The 14,501-nt window shown below is 39.5% G+C and overlaps 1 protein-coding gene across 2 annotated transcripts in view; it reads right to left on the bottom strand.

Moving 5' to 3' along the window:
• Nucleotides 1-1,027: 1,027 nt before the first annotated feature.
• Nucleotides 1,028-14,501, bottom strand: part of Kdm5a (lysine demethylase 5A) — a 78,155-nt gene continuing 64,681 nt past the window's right edge. Inside the window, 2 exon segments of one of the 2 annotated variants that reach the window (NM_001277177.1) lie at nt 1,028-6,699; nt 12,582-12,992. In NM_001277177.1, coding sequence (NP_001264106.1) covers nt 6,493-6,699; nt 12,582-12,992 — 618 coding nt within the window. In that variant the 3' untranslated portion in view covers nt 1,028-6,492. 2 annotated transcript variants of the gene reach the window in all.

The following is a 14,501-nucleotide window of genomic DNA, read 5'->3' as shown; positions in this document are numbered from 1 at the left end:
CCCTTCTCACCAGCCCTCCAGACACATACATGGGACCATACACTCCTTGAAGCTAACAGAGATACTTCTGCAGGCATTAGTATTTTCTTTTTTTTCTTTTTTTCGGAGCTGGGGACCGAACACAGGGCCACTGAGCTAAATCCCCAACCCGGCATTAGTATTTTCAACAGTGACCTGTCAATCACACTTGCATAATCTGGTAGACTTGGCAACAGGAAAAAGCTTCAATTACTTGTCTAAAGTAACGTGGGTTTCAATTACCTGTATTTGAAGGCCAAAGGAAAAAAGGAAGTATTTGCTTTCTCCATTGTTGGTTCTCAGCAAAGGAGTGTATCCTAAGAACCAAAGTGGCGTAGTCCTGTATCAACCAGAGCAGGTACAATGTAAACACAAGGCCCACTTGGCGACAGAGGAAGTTGAAGGCTAGCTTGGACAACTTGATCGTAAAATGTAGAAGAGTGGTTGAGAATACAGCTCAGTGGCAGATGTATAATCTCCACTAGTTGGGAAGGGGCTAGGAAGGATGTCTTTTGGATATATATATTATATGAAAACAGGACAGACATGGGTGGTACATGACTGTAAATCAGGCAGGAAGACCATAAGCTAAGAGAACAGGCATACTAAACAGGCCATCTTAAAAAGAAAAATGGGGGGGGGGGGGGGGAGAGGCGCAGGCTGGCTGGAGAGATGACTCAGTGGTTAAGAGCACTGACTGCTGTTCCAGAGGTCCTAAGTTCAATTCCCAGCAACCACATGGTGGCTCGCAACCATCTGTAATGGGATCCAATGCCCTCTTCTGGTGTGTCTGAAGACAGCTCACATACATCACATAAATAATTAAAAACAACAACAACAAAAAAAAAACATGGACATGTGAAGTTCTAAAGAGTTACTTCTCTCCAAAACACACACACACACACCATCTTTTCTCAGCAGTGATAACAGGCTAACCACACCACCTATCAAATCATTCTTTCAGCTTAGTTCTTTATTTTATAGACAGCAAGTAAAAAAACAGCTTTGGTCCAGGTTAAAAACGGCTCCTTTTTATTGGCTAATTCCCTCAGGATTTTCAGTACTTATTCTCAGGATTTACATTTACATAACCATTTGAGATCACCACCAATAGAAATGATGAGACTGACTTGAGAGTTGGGATGGGGAATTTTGAGCACAAACATCATGGAAAACAAACGACGTAATAAAATTAACCACAGTTCAGACAAAAACAAAGAACAAACAAAAAACATGCTTAAACATCATGAAATCAAGTTATAATTTCCATAAGGAATATTCCTTAATTCAGAACATGGCTGTTCTGGTAAGAGATCACCTTCCAAAACCTAGGTTTGTGGGATCTGCCTGGAATACAGATCCCAGGAGACCTAGGTAAGATCTCTGAATTCAAGGCCAGTCTGTATAAAGCAAATTTCAGGTAACAAGAAGTCCAGATGTGGGGGTACACACCTTTAACGCCAGCTCTCAGGAGAAAGAGGCATGCAGATCGAGTGCTAGTCAGTTCTGTTCAGTTCGTTTGAGTCAATCAGTTCAAAGGCAGGCGGAGTTTGTGGAATTCAGAGACAGTTGTACTAGGAGAGTTTTACAGTGACAGGTTGAAGAGAAAACAAGCTAGACACAAGGATACTGGTAAAGACAGAATGAGAAGGAGCCAGAAGATTGGAACAGATTGCTAGAGTTAGTTTGAGGCTAATCAGAGCAATTCAAGCAGAGCAGAGAGAAAAGCCAGAGCTCACAAAGAGCTAGAAGGGGTGAGCTATTCAGCAGTTTAAGTCTCAGAGGCTGAAAACATTGTAGGCCTGGGCTGGCGAAGGAAGGTTGTAAGTCTGAGAACAATTTACTCAGGCAAATAAGTCACATCACTCTTCTACACAATCAACAACCCTGGCAAAACTTAATGTAAAGGGATCATCAACTGGGGGAGGCTGAAGTTCTTAAAATATACTGTTTAGACAGACACATTACTGTAGGAGAGCAACGCTATCCTTTCCCAGTGTATATCCTATGTTGTACAGTGGTGAGTGGATCCAGGCCAAGGGAATACTCCAATCTCAAAGACATCAATGTCCACTCTTTCCCCGTGTGTTGAAAATACCACGTGGCAAAGTCATACTCAAAGTAATGGTGTGGTTTGATTTAAAGGGACAGCAACCTGAAAGATAGTGTGCTTAAGGACCTACTATGAAAGCAACACTCTGCACACATAAAGCTAATTCACATGTGAAACTTCGTGGGACTTGGGTTCTGGGTTATTTGGGACGTCAACAGCTTAGAATCTTCACACTTTGCAGTTTCCAACATCTACTCCAAATTGCTGTTTTATCCCAAAGGCAGACAGTTTTAACCTTTTGAAAGGAAGGCTTTGTGTTTTTGACGCAGGGTCTCTGTAGCCTTGGCTGTCCTTGAACTTGTTCTGTAGACCAGGTTGGCCTCAAACTCAAAGAGATCTTCCTGCTGCTGCCTCCTGAGTGCTGGAAATAAAAGCGTGCACCTAAACTGCTTGGCAAAGGCAGGCTTTATTTTTCCATCATTTCTACTTTACTGGCTGACACACTTAACACACTGACAAGCAGTTTCTTTTCTTTCTTTTTTTTTTTTTTTTTTTTTGGTGACAAGTTCTATTATTATGCAGCTCTGGCTGTTGTGGAACACACTGTATAAACCAGTCTGCCTGTCTCCCAAGTGTCAGGATTAAAAGTGTATACCACCATGCCCAGCTGACAAGCAGTTTCTTTACGTGCACTGAACTCTGTCCAGCAAACTAAGAAGAACAAATGGACATTTCTCAGGCCCAGTTGAGGACACAAAGCCGAGCTGGAAGGGAAGGGAAGCATTTGTGAAATCATGCTGACTCCAGGACCTGGCAGTGTCTGCCATGTTCCTGTCAGGTCATGGGCCATCACAGACTGAATGTCTGTCTGCCTTTCAGCTCTTCCAAGTATGACACAGTAATTCATTCTCTCACTGTGGCTCAAGTCAGAGTCAGATGGGCAGAGTTGGCTCATAGCAGCCACTGCGCATGGCTTTTGCAGGAACGCCAGGAGGTGAAACAAACGTCTGTGAGAGGATGATGATGCCACCTCTTCTCCTCCAATTAAGGACCAGTAACTACTGCTCCCTTGTACTTCTGAACATGGGGACTGCACAGTTCTAATTGGCCTTCCCTGTGAACAATTATCAAAGACTTAACTCCTATTTTTTTTTTTTTTGAGACAGGGTCTCATTATGTAGCCCTGGCTAGTTTACTGAGTGTGCCAAAACAGCAGGCATACTTCAACTTTTTTTTCATTCCATGTTACCTTTGTCAAACTATTTGTAATGAAGGCAATGAGAAATAGTTTAAAAAATATTAAATGCTTAAGTTAAAATGCTAATAATGAAGAACTGCAACTTTGAGGAGGCAGAAAGAGAAACATAAATCAAGTTTTAATACAAAATGTAAACAAATGATACAGAAGAATGGAGTTACTTGTAATTCTCGTGAAACAAAGTTTTACATTAGAACATCTACTTCTCCTTAAATAGATGAGTCTTATTTCATTAACTCACAAACTATAGGGTTTTTAATTTGTGGGTGGAGTGCTAGCTTCTCTTATATCCTTAAAAGAAAATTTTAAACAAGATTTTCATTACTTATATTTGTGAGTATTTCTAGAATGTATCTGTGTACCACATGTGTACAGAGCTCTTGGAATCCAGAAGAGGACGACACAGATGGCTGTGAGTCACCATGTAGTGTTGAGAACTGAACCTGTATAAACCTCTAGAAGAGGAGCCAGTATTCTTAACCAGCCTCTCTCTTATGGTCTTTTGAGTTTTTGTCTAAATCTATACTTAAGACAAATCAAATTCTTCAAATAAGTACAGAAGAGTCAAATGAATCAATTAAATTATATATTTAAAAGTTTCAAAACATCAGAAGATGACAGGCAGCTATTCACAGGTACAGACTGCCTATCTCTGAGGTCTCCAACAGACAAACACTGTACAAAGAACACAAATTATTACTCAAACAGTCACCTTTCAGTATCCCCAACTTTACTATTGATAACACAGTTAATGGAAAGTAGTTAATTGGAAGGAAAAATCAAAAGTGTAAAATGTATTCTGGGATTCTATCACTTACACTGTAAATTTCTGAAGGGTTGGTGTACACTCAATTTTTAAACCACAGGTATTTCAAGTCTTTTACAAAGACTAAAAGGTTTCTTACTAAGAGTAAGTCTTTTACAAAGACTAAAAATATTTCTTACATTGTGCTTTTTTCATTATAACAATAACCAAATAAAATTCTGAAGTGATAATCTTCATGTTTGGCAAAATGAAAATGTGTGAAGTTAACTGTTTACTTAATTAACCTTGTAAACACTACTGAAATCTTAACTCATACTCACATTGAGATGGAAATTCAAGACACAAGCATAGCAACACATTCAAACAACGTAACTTGTCAAGCTATATTACTTAACATTAAGTAAAGAGACCAAAAAGTAGGTAGTATAAACCAGAGAAAGCATTTTTCAGAAACTGGATGTTGTACCTACAGCCGTACCACCTGTATGTGTCTCATCTGACCTTGGAAGCTAAGCAGGGTCAAGCCTGGTTAGCACTTGGGATAGGGGTTTTGTAAGAAACCTTTTTCTTTTCCTAAGATGCCTTTTGAGGTAACCCTCATACCCACACAGTCTGTAACTGGACAGTACATCTCACTTCTAGTTACTAGAAGACATTTCTTTAAGAGACTGGGGCAAAGGGGAACAGAGGCTACAAACTTTCTAGGTTTGCTCAATGCCCCCTTTAATAGGACAAATGATGAGTTTAAGTCAAACTGCAGATTCTTAAACCAAAATAAAGAACAAAGGATAGTGAAGATAAACACTATTTTTAGAAAACCTTTTTGTCCTTTAAAATATATTAGTCCCCTTGTTGTGGAGTTTATAGACTACAACTAAGACCTTCATAAGAACACAGAACCCAATGGGGGTGGGCTGGGAGGGGGGCACAGCACCATAGTTTCAAACATACAAAACATTCAGCACTGACTAGAATAAGACCAAGCTGCCCAACAGACAGGGACCAAGTCCCAACATGGAAGAAATATATTATCTTCTTGAATAGAATAGAAGAAAAATGGAGGATATGCTTAGGCGAGAATGAAGAACGAAGTGCTAGCTCCTTGTACTACAAGGAAGGAATGGGATTTCTTTATCAAAAAGCGAAAGAAAATACAAGTTCCCAAATGGATTTTTGATGCTCAAACTCTATCATACGCTGCTGGTAACAGTAAATATATATATATATATCTATATTTATATATGTATATCAAAAAAGGAAAAATAATCTATAGAACAGTCAGTAGTCAGAGACATTTAGAAAAAAGTAAAAACAAGTCTTTCTTTTTAAAAACGGATTTACTAGAACAGCTTCACACCCAGAGGACCTACAGCCCCACATCCTCTGATGAAGCCATGGTGTTATTCATCAACATCTGCTGGGACCATGTTGGAAACTACAAGCACTAGGGTTAGGGCTGCAAGGCAAAAGCTGTTATTTGCCAGTCTTGCTCATGGCCATGCGTGAAGCATGGTGGAGTCTGGAATACTTGTGAATGAGGGTTTCCCAGATAAGCATGCATCACTGAGGCTCAGTAGAATGTTCTCACTTGTCATCCCTACTCCCTCCAGAAACCTGGATCCGTGCACCTACCTTTCTTCGCTAAAACACAGACCCAGACGGACTTCTCAAACCAATGGGCTACTTGCCTTGAAGTAAGAAAAAAAACAAACAAAATAAAACAAAACAAAAAAACCCCTCCCTTCCTTCCAGAATCCAGTCTAGTCAGATTTTGAACCTTCCTGAGGAAAGTGAGGGGCTCTTCTGGAGAATTTTCTTATTGGTAAATAAGCACAAGCAGCTGAGGTCCGTAGACTGCACTGCCACCCCAAGACTTCTAGACGGGATAACTCTGGCCTGCTTCTCCTAACTGGATCAGCAGGGCATGTGTGTCAGTAATTACGGACAGAGTTGTACTCTGACTCCTATCCAATTACCCTAAGGAGATTCAAATAATCAGGCCTTCCCATGGCACCACCGTTAAGTTGTAACCTTCTACAGCTAACACCAGCTGGTTGAAAGCCACTTCTCATATGCCCCACTAAGTACATCAATGTGTTAGTGCCGAACAGCCTCCTGAGAGCTCCATTAGAACCTGACCTTAACTCAGCAAACCACACCCAAAGGAGTCAGGAGTTGAGATACTTGGCTGCTGCACCTGGGAAGCCATCCTCTGCACAGATAAGGCAATGGAGCCCACACAGTCCATGCAGACAGGCAGCCAGCACTAAGAGGACTTCTTCTGAAGTCCATTCATCTGTGGAAACAACATTCTGAGTGGTGAGAACCACTCTGCTTGATGAGTAAGGTCTCAGTGTGGTCCACTTCCCCCCATGTTGCAAGCTAACCAAACATCTGCTAACTGGTCTCTTTAAGATCCTCCATTGGTAGTTTGTAGCTCATTATGAAGGGAGGAGGTGGTGCGTGGCCTGGGCTATCTGGCCCCTGCTTCTTTGCACAGTTTATACAGATGTAATCTTCATTTTCAGCCATTTCTGGGGATACACCAACACAAACTTGATGAAACCACTCATCACAGCCACCATCACATTGTACCCAGTCTACCTGCAGGAGATAAAGATTGGGAAATGTTTAGTATTACAACAGTAAGACCAGACTAAGAGCAAACCAGAGAACTTTCTTGGAATTAAGAAGAGCAAACAACTGGAATATCCAGAGATAGATATGACTTCTTATGGGGTTATTTTTCAAAGAAAGAAGCTGAGAAGTTAATACCCCCAAATTATATTTTACCATAGTGTGTCCACAAAATTAGGCCTCTTAGGTACTCCATTACCTCATGAATACCCGGGGTTCCTTGTGAGGCAGAAACATGATTGGGGAATACTTAACAAAAAAGAAACTTCTAATAGAGCAGCCAAGTAGTTTTAGCTAATATTAACAATTTCTAGGCTCTAAAATAATGCAATTAACAATCAAGAAAGGAAGAGGACAACAATGTGAGGCAATCCTGTGGATTAGCTTTATTTCAAAGAGATAAGCCAAAGTACTAAGAGCATTAAATACCTTTTTAGAAAAGCAGTCACATAGGCCACTTTTAAAACTACTATTTTTTATTCTTCTCTTCTTCCGTTACAAATACAACTCCCTATAAAAAGTTAGCAAATATCAGAGGTCAAATCTTACAAGTTAACCAATTACAACAGTCAAAGACACAGGTCAATAGATTAACTCTGGGGTTTAAAATTAGTCTGAGAAAGTGATACGTGTCAGCGGCAGATGCCAGGCAAACACTGATCCTTCAGACCCTACAGTAACTAGAGGAGGCACAAAAGGGCTTTAGTTTGGTGATTTAAAACCTTGGCGCTATAGTAAAGTAGAAAAGTGCAGCTTCAGGCTCTTCTGTTTGGAAGATGATCTTATATTTAATGTCATATTAGACAAGAACTATCATGAAGATAACAAGAGATATGGGCATCCCCCTTCACAATACAAAGGCTGGTTACTGTGGTGGTAATACAGGAAGCCATTTAAAATCATAAGCTTTATCAGACCATGGAGCAAAGAATTATGAAGGGATCAAAGTCCCTTAACACAGCCAGAAGGACAAAGGAAGCCTTGGCTAGGTAAATATGTTTTATTTGGGGAAAGTGAGTGGTTTTAAAATGCTTCCATAGCTTGTAAAACAACAGTCACGTCAGTAAGTTTTGGGCTTATAGAGAATGGAAAAAGTATTAAAAAACCCTGCTATTTGGCTTTTATTATATTTTATCACTTCTAAGCATTCTTAATATCTGTATTGTTCTTAAATATCTGTCTTTCCCCTCTACCCCGTAATTAAATTCTTTAGGTGTGTCCCTCCCTCCCCCCAAGCATATAGTCTTACTGTGTAGCCTAGGCTAGCCTCAACTTAATCTTCCATCTAGTACTCTGCCAGGCTCAGACTTGAGATCCTCCTGTCTCAGCTTCCAGAGTGTTGGGATCACTGTGGCAAAGCTGTAAGTTTATTAAGCAAAGGAAAGTACATACTCCAAGAACTAAGTGTGGACTGTAAGACATTCTAGATAATTTCTACATATTTCAGACTACTGCTGTCTATGCTATTGCTTCCTGTAAATTCAGAGCAACTTAACTATTCCTACCTAAACTAAATTCTATTTGGTTTTAACTGGATGTTTTGCCTCAGAAGAAAGCATTTAAAGTATAGTTATGAAACTGATAACAGCCAGGCAGTGGCGGTGCTCACCTTTTATCCCAGCACTCAGGAGGCAGAGACAGTGAGATCTCTAAATTTGAGGCCAGCCTGGTCTACAGAGTGGGTTCCAGGACAGCCAGGGATATACAGAGAAACCCTGTTTCAAACAAAACTAAACAGAACATCCCCCTCCCCCAAAACAAATAAAGAAAAGATCCCAATGTAACCAGAGAAAAACTAGGATGTAACAGGCTGCAGAATAAAGTAAACATAAAGGAGCCATAGGGAAGTAAAAATGTATAAAGTACGACCTCAAGTGAACTGAAGATCAGTGTTTTGGGTATTTGGAACTTGTAAGGGAATTAGAAAAATGACCAGCAGTTCGTGGGATTTGAGATTCTATGCTGTTTTACAATGACACCCTAGTCAATAGATAACTTCACTCCTACCTCTAACCCTATTAAGCTAATTAAGTCTTCATATATGCTAGTCCACAGTTATAAAAAATTACCAATTCAGAGGTATCTATTACCTAAAAATAAATAAGATTCTTTTTGAGTTGGGGATTCACTTGTGCACAGACTGCGCTTCAGTCTCTGCTTATATAACAACTTACCTACCCAGATAATCCAAGCAAGGAAATGGTAGCCTTCACTCACCAATTAATAACCTGAATTCTACTTCTGTATGAAAAGCCCCAAGGAGCACAAATCAAATTAAAAGTTTGAATGTCCACTGAATCCACAGACAATTCTGAAAGGCAATGATCTATATGGTAACCTGGAAGTTCAAAAGCATGGAATCTGCTAACTGAATACTACACTCTTTTTTTTTTTTTTTTGGAGCTGGGGACCGAACCCAGGGCCTTGCGCTTGCTAGGCAAGTGCTCTACCACTGAGCTAAATCCCCAACCCTTGAATACTACACTCTAATAGTCACCTCCCTCCTTGCATGCCTCCAATCCCTTTGCTTACGTAATTACAAAAATAATAAAATTTCACAAAATGCAAGCATGAGGGCAGGTGTCTCAACAACTATGAGGTGACAGATTAACTTGTAAAAAACTACTAAAAGAGAACAAATAGGTTACTGTGTTCTGGTGTAAGAGAAATGTATGTTCAAAAGAGAAATAGGTCCAGAGAGATATTTTGTAGGAAGAGCACTCCTGCCAAGCCTGACAACTTGAGTTGACTCCTTGCATAGACTCCACACAGTAGGAGGAGAGAACTATTGTCCTCTGACTAGCACATGAACACCCTCCTCCACAAACACACACATTAATATACTGAGGTTGCCTGTCTATAACCTCAGTGCTAAGAATGCTTGCCTAGCACCTTTAAGGATCAATCAAGATAGAGAAGAAACTGAATGGGAATGGGAGGAAATAGAGGACAGCTTGGTCTTCTTTTGTTGTATCATTTCATACTCAGACTTAAGTTCTGGCCATTTGTATTTTGTTGTATACCTTACAGTATAACACTGTTGAAGAAAGGAAAGAAAACTAATATTTAGCAATAGTCTTAGCTTACTAGTTTTAATCAATCTAGGTACTCTAAGCATTGTGACTAACCGTTCCAGATTGCCTAGGAGCAAACTAGGATTGAGGAGCAGACCTCAGGGAGGAAACGCTTCTAGATTAAAATATTTCCAAACGCATGTCTATCTTGTTTTAAAATTTAATTTCAGCTCAAATTTCATAACTGATGGGAGAAACAGACTTTCAGAAACCTTTACCATACTCTGATGTTATCTTTCTTTAATCTGTGTAATTTGGAAAGTAAAGTTAGGTACATTCAAGTAAACAATCTTAAAAATTGTTTTCTCAATCTATTTTTAGAGTAAATAATATCCATTATTGATAGTAGAAATGAGAAGGGCCATTCAGCATGATTTTTAAAGAACATATTTTCCTGAAAAAATATTTTTCTAATTCTGAAGTTGTGTATCAGAAATTTGTTACATACTTAACTATAAATTAAGAAAGTTAAAAAAAAAAAAAAGAAAGTTAAAAAAACAAAAAGACAATTTCTCTGTGTAGCCCTGACTCATAGAGATTCACCTGCCTCTGCTTCACGAATGCTGGAAAGGTGTGCGCCACCACAGGCCAATGAAAAATTTTAATTTAATAAACTAGTGCCAGAAAAAAACCTGCAAAATAGCAATGGAGGTGAAATATTTATAATCTGAAATAATCTGCATGGAATTAAAGAGAAATATAATATTAATTTTATTTCATGTAAGTTAATGACAGGGAAAACAATGTTCAGCTTTAAACATTTTTCCTAAATATGTAGCTAAATCTATGTTCTACCAAAATGTTCCCACACGAATATCAATTACAGTAGGAACAAATCTCACCTCTTTATACTTAAATAGCTTTTTATGTCACTGAGAGGTTTCACAGACTGTGTCTTCTCTTTTTTCATGAGTTAATTTATATTTAATCGCAGAGTGAGTGGGGTGGTGGTGCCTGCAGTGTTTACATGCTGACAGAAGAGGAGGGGGGCTTAGCTAGTATTGATATCACTGAAAATCAGCTACAGAGGAAAGAAGACAGAAGGATCAAAGAGCACTGAGCTGCTGTTTTCACAGCCAAAGAGGAAAAGCTAACTTCCCATCTGCCTGCTTAGTTAATCAATGAAGAGTGACCCATGAGTCAGGGACTTAGTAGAGAATCTGGAACAGTCAGAAGACCAGGGCTGGCCTTGCTGGCTCTGCCTATATTAGTTAGCTAAGTAATTTTGTTCACATCATCATCTGTAAACGTGAGAAGCTGGAACAAGAGCTTCTTGGTCCCCTTCAGGCTATAAAAATGTATTAAGTTTATAATTGAGAAAGTAGGTGGGCCACAGCTTTCAAGGAATGGAGGTTCAGTTCTACTTATCCTTTATTTTCAAACTGAGGAGCTAGAAAGATTCTAAGTATCAAATGGTCTGAGAATACATTTAAAATTACAAATTGTGTGTAGCAGTAGGAAGTCAACTGACACCAGGTGTCTTCCTCTGGGGCTCTACACAGCAGTTTTTGAGACAGGATCTCTTAATGAACCTGGAGCTCAGCAAGTGGCTGGACTGTGGCCAGCGGGTTTGGGGGCTGCTCCAGTCTCCACATCTGCCCTCCCCTTCTTCACCTCAATGCTACTGTTACAGAGACATGCTGCTATGTCTAGCTGTACTACTCAACCTGACATCCAAGCTTCAGCAACTGAGCCCTAGCCCTTTATCCATATTGGTTTTAAGATTTCCGTATGTAGCTCAAGATGTTTTCTAACTTGAAATCCTTTTTCTCTGCCTCCCAGGTTCTGAATTGTTTTGTATCACCACGATGGCTCCTTTCTGGAATTCTTGACAGGAAGAATAAAAGATGTTTTCAATCACTTAAAGAATTTTTTTTCTTCAATAAAGTCTGTTCATTTCTCCCAGACACTATTGAAAGCATCACCTATAAAACATCCAACACTGAATTACTGTACTTAAAATGTAGGGTTACAGTTACTGCATGAGTCAGGTGGTGGTGCTCACCTTTAATCCCAACACTGAGGAGGCAGAGGCAGGCAGAGTTCTCAGTTTGAGGCCAGCCTGGTCTACAGAGTGAGTTCTAGGACAGCTAGGGCTACACAGAGAAACCCTATCTTAAAAAACTAGAAAACAAACCAAAAAAGCCCAACTAACTAACCAACCAACAAATGAACAAATAAACAAGTTACTACACAGATCTGCAATACACGTAACAGTCCATGTGTAGGGTCAGAGGACAACTTGAGGAAGCTAGCTCTCTACTTACATCATGTGGCTCTGGGACTGGACTCAGGTTGTCAAACTTGGTGACAAGTACCTTTAACAATCGAGCCACCTACTAGACTAGGCTGAAAAATTTTAATAACTGAGTCTGAATTATTTGCTTAAAAAATCATTTTCTATTTAAGAGAATATCTCATTAAGTATATGTTAAGAATCTTTCATTTAGAGTATGGATAAGATAAGGATGGACTTTTCAGGTCAGAAGAGTATTCTGAAGATTGACCTGCACACTGCATATGAGAAGTACAGTGCTTGCCAGGGTGTCAAGTAAGTTTTCTATGCTTCTGTATATTTCTAGTAATGACCTAAAAACTGCATTTCTTCCATTAACGCATACTTAAGGAACTTAATTTCAATGGTTTATAAAAACTGTAGAAAAAATTATGTTTGAAGTCCAAATTCTGGAATCACTACTATACTATTATAAACACACATCTCCATGACCACTAGCTCTGGCCCTTCACAGCAGTCAACGAACCCCTGCACCTCACCTTGTCCTTACACGGCCTTTGGCAGTTCTGTGCTGCACATACAGCATTCTCATCATCAGACTCCTCTGCGCCCGACCAGTCATACTTTGAAGGGATATCCAGCACCTTTCTCTCTCTTTTCTTCTCGGTGCTCTCTTTCGCAAGCTCCACTTTGGCTGCAGCAGCCTTTTCTTTCTTTTTCTTTCGCTCTTCTTCTTTTGCTAACTTCTTAGCCAATTTATTCAGCTCTTTTGATTTGTCCACATTTAATTTTAATTTCTTCTTTTTAGGTTTATCTATTTTCTTTAGCTCCTTGGTCTTCTGTTTTCCTTCTCCAAAAAACTGTTCTACCTTTTCTAATTTCCGCTTCCGTTTCTTCTCTGAAGAATCCTTTCCTTTCATTTTTAATGGTTTCTCTTCTACGCTATCATCCTTCAAAATATGAAATTAATCAAATTTTAATGCAAAACTTTAAAAAAGTGTTATTCTCTTATGTGAGGTACTTAGAACAAGAAAATTAGCAGACACAAAAAGGAGAATAGGAGGTGAGGGAGGGCAAACAATTATTTTTTAATGGTTCAGATTTCCTGTTTGGGATGATTAGAGTTGTGTAACAGGCACTGGTGGTACACATCTGTAATCCCAGCACTTGGGAAGCAGCTGCAATGGGGTGGCTTCAAGCTCAAGGGCAGTGGTCCATATAACGAGAGTGAGTGAGTTCTAGGAATGTACTGTGGTATTTGCATACAGTGTGAATGTACACAACAGAACTCAACTGTTTACTCAACAAAGATATGATAGCTCTTGTGCTGTAGCTACTGTACCAACATTTTAAATTTTTCTGAGATTTTATTTATTTTTTATGTATTTTTATGTGTATTAGTGTTTTGCCTGCATGTTTGTCTGTGTGAGACTGTCTAATCTCCTGGAAATGGAGTTACAGACAGTTGTAAGCTGTCATGTGGGTGCTGGGAATCGAATTTGGGTCCTCTGGAAGAGCAGGAAGCTCTTAACTGGTGAGCTGTCGCTCCAGCCCCAACATTCTTTACATGACAACATGTAACTCTGACAGACTTGCTGAGGATGTAGCTCAGATGGCAGAGTACTCAGAATACCCTGAGTTTGATCCCTAGCACACACAAAACCATATGCTGGGGGTGCTTTCGTGTAATCCCAGCACTTGGGAGGTAGACAAAGGAAAATCACAAGGTTAAGTTCATCCTTTGTTACTCAGAAAGTTTGAGGCTAAACTTGGCTTCCAAAGTCCCTGTCTCAAAGAAAAATAAATAAGAAACTGGTTAATCTCCAAGACTCCAAGACTCTGGAAGCAGGTGCAGGTGACTAAGAGTAGAAAATAATAACAACCCTAAATTCAGAAATGGATTGCTCATGCTTATAATCCTAGCATGATCAAAGGGGGATCATGGATGTAAAAACACTAATATAAAATGTTCGCCATTAATGCACATGTAGTATAGGACGGTAGAGTCTTCCAACTCATCCAGTTCTACTCAACCACCTCCTTGCCTTTTTTTTTCCTGCAAGCATGTTTGGAAGTGCATGTGTTGTATGTACACATGTATGTATAAGTTCCAGTGTGTGTAGAGGCCAATGTTAATGTAAGGTGTCTTCCTCAGTAACTCTCCACTTTATAAACTGAGGTACAGTCTCTTGTTGAACATGGAGCTCACGACTTTGGCTAGTGTAGCTAGCCAGTTTGCTCCAGAGATTCTGGCTTCTGGCTTCCACCCACTGGGGTTACAGGCAGACCACCAAGAGAATCCTCCCCCCCTTTTTTAATATTCGTGCCAAACTCTGGTCTTCATATTTGCACAGCAGGCAAATTCTCCAGCCCAACCTTTTAAAAATTTCAACATTTATCCAGTTATCTAAGGCAACTGTTATAAAACTGATTTTTTAAATTATGTGTGTACATGTGTG

This window comes from Rattus norvegicus, chromosome 4 (assembly GCF_021556685.1).
Source record: "Rattus norvegicus strain SHRSP/BbbUtx chromosome 4, alternate assembly SHRSP_T2T, whole genome shotgun sequence".
NCBI lineage: Eukaryota > Metazoa > Chordata > Mammalia > Rodentia > Muridae > Rattus > Rattus norvegicus.
This window is presented reverse-complemented; position numbering and strand designations above follow the sequence as displayed.